The following is a 6,919-nucleotide window of genomic DNA, read 5'->3' as shown; positions in this document are numbered from 1 at the left end:
TCACTTTAAAAAAACACTTTTACACAATTTTCCTGTTAATCGCAAAAGATTTATAGAAAAATCTGACGATATGAAAATGATTTTCTTATCACGTTCATTCCAATGATTGTCACTGAATCTGAATTCACACAGATATCGACGAATGTGCCAGCAATCCTTGTGTGAATGAAGGAGTGTGTAACAATCTAGTTGACAGATTCACCTGTGACTGTGTTGGTGGCTATGATGGGATTACGTGTGATGCAGGTAAGCTTTTTTATAAGCCCGATTCAGATTACATTCCTATATCAATACACTTGTTAAGTAAAGCAAAATATAAAAAAATATTGTATGTTGCTCATTAAAAATGTTTACTATTAAAGGTGTCTTAAAACTCATATCATGTTATTATATTTCCGCGTCCATTTTGTTTAAATATTTCACACCCAAATGAAAGGTCATTCGCTTAGTTAACTTGTTTTCTTCAATATCCACATATATCTCTGTCAGACAACGATAATTATTTTGGACAATTTTACTACTTCTAAGTCCATAATATGGAGAAACAAAATTGGACAAAACATGAAAGATTTAGATTATTCACTTTTAATATTTATTTAGTAATAGTTTTACAAATGAAGTAGTTTCTTTCTTAATTGTCATCAATTTGCATTTTAAAAAACAAATTTTACTTGATTTTCCTTTTAATCGCCGAAAAATTTATAAACAAATCTGACAAAATGGAAATGATTTTCTCGCCACGTTTATCGCAAAAATTAGTATTTAAACTCAATTTATACAGATATCGACGAATGTTACCCCGACACCTGTCTGAATGGAGGAGAGTGTAACAATTTCCCTGGCAGCTTCACATGTGACTGTGCTGCTGGCTATGAAGGGATTACGTGTGAAACAGGTAAGTTTATATTAAGTAGAAGCAGATTACATTCCTATATTAATACACTTTATGTCAAGCGAAATCCAAATAAATATTGCATTTTGCTCATTCAGAAATTATACATAAAGATTGAAGAAGAATCAAAACTGAAATATATAGTCACTGGAGAGGAAACTCTGGAAAGGGTGTTTTACATTTTGGTGCGGTTCTTAGAACAATTTTGCTTCTCTTGATTATGAGTAGCACAAGGGGAAAAGAGAGTGCATGTCTATAAGTAGAGAAGATTTGATATTGTGGTTCCCAGAGCGATCTCTGTTTATTAATATTTGTTTTAAGGTATGATAAGAGTGGCATATTTCATTTTGATGAAAACGATTCAACTTTTGGCGCTAAGTTGTCTTAAAACTCAGACATTGTTATAACATTTCCACGTAATTACAAACAAAATATTTCACCCCGAAAGACAGTTCAATTGCCTAGTTTAGTTTTTTTTTTTTTCAAGGGCCACATCAAAGTTTGTCAGACAATAATAATTGTTTGGGGGATTTTTTCTACTTGTAAGTCCATTATTTTTGAAAAAAATTCGGACAAACCAAGATAGATTTAGTGTTTTTACTTCATTTCATTTCATTATCAATTTAAAAAAAAAATAAAGTATTGGGCTTTCTCAATTGTCATTAATTTGCTTTTAAAAAAAAAAAATCAATTTTTACTTGTTTTTCCTGTTAATCGCCAACAGTTTTTTGAAAAATCTGACGATATGGAAGTTATTTTTTTGTCACTTTCATTCCAATGATTGTCATTGAATCTCAATTTACACAGATATCGACGAATGTGCTTCCGGTCCGTGTATGGCTAATGAAGATTGTACTGATGGAGTAAACATGTATACTTGTGCCTGCTCTCCAGGTTATGCTGGGACTCCGTGCGAAGGTAAGCTATCAACTTAACCCGTTGACTACTGAATTCTCTAGTTCCCATAGACTTAATACAGGGAGCACCCGGTTCCAGTTGGCAATGGGTTAAAGCAGATTACATACAAACACCTATAACATAATGCAAATGCTCTTTTCTCATCAAGACATTATAGATACCCAGGCTTTCATGCTTCGTATCAGAGTCAAATTCCGTCACAAAATTACTTTTTTACTCTTTCGTTTATAACACCAGATGGCGATTTTCAATGAACTTGTTTGGAATATACACCTTTCAGTGAAACAAATGTACGTGTTGTTGCTGTCCAAAACACTGTGGTTTTTTCACGATAATCAGACTGGATTATAGCTGTGTTTTTCACCTGACGACTGAACATCAATATTCTTATTACAAAATAGAGAACACATTAAACATTAAAGGAGATATTTAGTTCACTACTTCATTTAAGTTATGTATTGATAGCTTTACGAAGGAGGTTATTCATTCCTTAAAGGGTTTCGGTAACTTTGTCTTAGATCCTTTAAAAAATCCTTGATTTAGCTCATACTGCAATGATAATCATAAACTTTTAGGTTAGTGAGAAACCCCATGACTTTTACAAGCCGAGCGCCTGTCTGATTTTCAAGATATTTACGATTGAGAAATGAAATCAAATTTTGCGTTTGCCAAACGGTTTTCATAACACTACAGTCTAATGGGGAAAACGAATATTGTAATACCGGTCACTTACAGGTTTTACTTTTTGAGGCACTTCTTGATCATTTTGAGCGTAATTTTTTTAGGGCTTCAATATAACGCCATATCACAGACATTGGTAACACGTAGGGCTTTGCATCTCAGAATTAACATTGTTAAACGATCCCTTTAACTGTTATCATTTAAAATGCCAATTTTGACTTAATTTTCTTATTATCCGTCAAAAAAAGATAAATTCGTCAAAAGGGAAATTATTTTTCCTGTCGCTTTTATTTCATTCATCTTCTGTGGAACTCAATTTGCACAGATATCGACGAATGTGCTTCCGGTCCGTGTATGGCTAATGAAGATTGTACTGATGGAATGAACATGTATACTTGTGCCTGCTCTGCTGGTTATGCTGGGACTCCGTGCGAAGGTAAGCTATCAAGTTAAAGCAAATTACATACAAACACCTATAACATAAAGCAAATGCTCTTTTCTCATCAAGACATTATAGATACCCATGCTTTCATGCTTCGTATCAGAGTCAAATTCAACTCACGTTTTGCATCTTCACTCGATCAGCAGTGAAAAGTCACAATGTTAATTTAGTTTGATGGACTTTTTTAGTTGATTCCCAGCGACGGCCTGACGTACAAACTTTATGAATCATTCTATCTTCCCAAATTACACAAGCGTGAATCAAGCTACAGTGTCAAACATAAATGAGAAGGTTGACAAGTTGTAAGGCTACCCCGGGTCCTATCGCTATAAATAGTCTATTCCGTCACAAAATTACTTTCAATCTTTCGTTTGTAACACCAGATGGCGATTTCTAATGAACTAGTTTAGAATATACACCTTTCAGTGAAACAAATGTTCAACTAGTTGACTGTTTACTATATTTCAAAGTTTAATGATATTGTAATACATACCAAGTATTTGTTATCTAGTCACAAAACTAGGTGTTGTTGTTGTCCAAAACATTGTGTTTTTTTCACAATATTTAGACTGGATTATAGTTGTGTTTTTCACTTGACGACTGAACATTAATATTCTTATTAAAAAATAGAGAACACATTAAACATTAAAGGAGATATATAGTTCATTTACTTCATTTAAAGTGGCATGTTCCCCGTATTCCAGAGGGCGTTCGAAATACGTACCCGCTGGCGGACGGTGCTAGCTGCCTATTGACACCAACAGAATATTGCTCTTACGCAGATGGCATGTTCCGAATGCCCGCACAATGCCGATTATCGCATTGATGTGCCGAAGTAATATCAATCGCAGTTCGGTTCTAAGATTCGGCTGCTGTTTCCGCCCACTTTCGTGACGTCAGGATCGGCAGCGATCAGCTGGCTTGACGAAGGCAGGCCAGGCCGCGCGTACTTTGATTGACAGCTGTATGCAAATTAGAAGTCGATCTTCGGAACCAAGATGGCGATGACTAGAGCAGCGATAACTACAATGGCGGGAACTTGCCCCTTTAAGTTATGTATTGATAGTTTTCCGAAGGAGGTTATTCATTCCGTAAAGGGTTCAGGTAACTTTGTCTTAGATCCTTTAAAAAAATCCTTGATTTAGCTCATACTGCAATGATAATTATAAAATTTTAGGTTAGTCAGGAACCGCATGACTTTTACAAGCCGATCGCCTGTCTGATTATCAAGATATTTACGATTGAGAAATCGAAATCAAATTTTGCGTTTGCCAAACGGTTTTCATAACACTACAGTCTAATGGGGAAAACTAATATTGTAAAACCGGTCACTCGCAGGTTTTACTTTTTGAGGCATTTCTTGATCATTTTGAAGCGCAATTTTTGTAGGGCTTCAATACAACGCCATATAAGAGACATTAGTAACACGTAGGGCTTTGCATCTCAGAATTAACATTATTAAAACGATTCCTTTAAGTGTTATTATTTAGAATGCCAGTTGTGACTTAATTTTCCTATCATCCGTCAAAAAAAGATAAATTTGTCAAAAGGGAAATTATTTCTCCTGTCGCTTTTATTTCATTCATCGTCTTTGGAACTCGATTTGCACAGATATCGACGAATGTGCTTCCGGTCCGTGTATGGCTGAAGAAAATCGAGCAAAATCCAAATATATATTGCATTTTGCTCATTGAGAAATTATACATAAAAATCGGAGAAAGAAAAAAATACTCAAAGATATAGTCATTGGAGAGGAAACTCTCATTTCACCCCAAAGAAAAGATCAACTGCCTATGTTAGTTTTATTTTCTTTAAGGGCCACATATATGTTTGTCAGACAACGATAATTGTTTTGGAGATTTATTCTACTTCTAAGTCCATGATCTGGGAAATAAGTTCAGACAAAACAAGATAGATTTAGTTTGTTTACTTTATTTGATTTATGTATCTAAAGTTTTACATATCAATAGTTCTGTTAATCGCCAAAAATTTAATAGAATAACATACATGCCAACTGTTCAGATTAAAGAGGAACATTCCTCTTTTTGGGAGAAGATAATTATCATTTTAATGCAGGTGTTCCACTTCCTGTACAAATTTGTCTGTAGTATTGAATAGGATAGTTAGGATTGTTCCTCTTTTTTTTTTTTAAATAGCATAATTTGTACAGATTTCTGATTTTCAAATGTTGGCATGTAAGGAATAATCTGACAAAATGGAAATGACTTTATCATCACATTGATTCCAGTGATTGTCATTGGATCTCAAAATACACAGATATCGACGAATATGCCAGCAATCCCTGTTTCAATGGAGGAGCGTGTAAAAATTTAGTTGACAGATTCACCTGTTACTGTGTTGGTGGCTATGCTGGGATTACGTGTGATTCAGGTGTGGCTTATATAAAGTCGAAGCAGATTACATTCCTATATCAATACACTATTTAGATAAAGCAAATCCCCAAAAATATAGCATTTTGTTCATTGAGAAATTATATGTAAAGTTTGCAATTTGACGAATTACGTGATACGTATGCTCATGTTTCACATATTGAAGAATGCATTTTCATGATTTCTTATCATCATATAAAATATGCTCCTCCCATAAAATGATCTATCCATATGTCAAGTTTCAACTGTGTAGCATTGATCATCATGAATCAATGGAAGATAGAGCGAAACAATATGACCATTGACCCCGTAAGATAAGCAGTTACACCTTTGACCCTAATTTACTCTTTTTTTTTTTTTTTAAAGAACAATGAATTTTCAAAATTTCATCTCATTTTATGAAATACTCCGCCTGTTATGTTCTACCTAAATTTAAATTTTTAGCTTAGTATCAACCGTCACCTTGTCAGATAGTCCAAAACGGGAGGGTACCCGTGATAAAATCAAATATAAACGAAAGCAAAAAAATCAAAACAAAAAAATCAATAGAAAATTGACTACCGGGAGTTCGAGCGTGTGTCGCCGGAAAAGGAAGCACGTGCTTTAACCAATAGACCTTAATATTTCTCACAGACTTTACATGTAAAGCTGACAAACGGCCTTGGCATCATCGCAATTCAATTGATCCCAACATCTGATCAAAAAACAAAAGGCACACTGTATATCGCTTGTAATCTCAGCTATATCATAACAAATTTTGGGGGAAAATAGAGCAAAAATAAAAGAGAGATAATGCTCAAAGAACAATGTATTGTAGATTCAAGATGTAAACAAAATCCACCTTCCTTAGACAAAACATGCAAATTACGAAAATCTGACGTGTCGCCTTTGATTTCAATTTTACATATGATGACGTTATCAAAATCAAAACAAAGTGGAATTGACTTTAAAGAAAGTTGTTTTAGCTTCAAGATTTGGAAGAAAATCGATCATTTTTTACAGAGTCCTGGCGACATCGTCAGAAACCAGATAGAATATATTGCCATAAATTGCCATAATAGGGGCTGACTGCGGGAGTGATCATGTGCCGGTGATATGTACACTTCAGTGCAAATTAAAGAAACTCAAGAGACCAAAAGTTGTGAAAATATTGGATTTTAAACAGTTGAGTAAACCGGACATACGTAAAGAATTTACTGTACAAGTAAAGAATAGGTTTGAGTTGCTCATAGATGAAGGTAAAGAAAACACGTGGGAGACGATGAGAAATAGTCTGGTAGAAACAGCGGAAGAGTATGTGCCGACGAAAGAGAGAAAGAGAAAGAACAAATGGATGACAGAGGAGATTCTTTTGAAAGATAGACAGAAAATTGGAAATAGACAATGCAAGAAATATAGGGACCTAGACAAACAAATTAGGCAAAAATGTAATGAGGCAAAAAAGAGCTGGCTAAACGAACAATGTGTATAAATTGAAAACCAATTCGATAAGAATAGTAATGTTTACCAAAGAATAAATGAGATTTCAGGTAAAAAAGTCTGGTTGTTCAAACCCTGGCTGTATCAAAGGAAAAGATGGGTCAATCCTGTTTGAAA

The 6,919-nt window shown here is 34.3% G+C and overlaps 1 protein-coding gene across 1 annotated transcript; it reads left to right on the top strand.

Annotated features, from left to right (window-relative positions):
• Positions 1–1,571: 1,571 nt before the first annotated feature.
• Positions 1,572–4,627, top strand: LOC105437225 (fibropellin-3-like). Its single transcript, XM_030997152.1, has 3 exons — positions 1,572–1,810; positions 2,817–2,927; positions 4,545–4,627. Exons 1-3 carry the CDS (start codon positions 1,729–1,731, stop codon positions 4,625–4,627), a joined length of 276 nt encoding a protein of 91 aa, XP_030853012.1. The 5' UTR covers positions 1,572–1,728.
• Positions 4,628–6,919: the final 2,292 nt, after the last annotated feature.

Source organism: Strongylocentrotus purpuratus, unplaced genomic scaffold (assembly GCF_000002235.5).
Source record: "Strongylocentrotus purpuratus isolate Spur 01 unplaced genomic scaffold, Spur_5.0 spur5_scaffold_4, whole genome shotgun sequence".
Taxonomy (NCBI): Eukaryota; Metazoa; Echinodermata; class Echinoidea; order Camarodonta; family Strongylocentrotidae; genus Strongylocentrotus; species Strongylocentrotus purpuratus.
The sequence above is the reverse complement of the archived record's forward strand: the minus strand, read 5'-3'. Positions and strand labels throughout refer to the sequence as shown.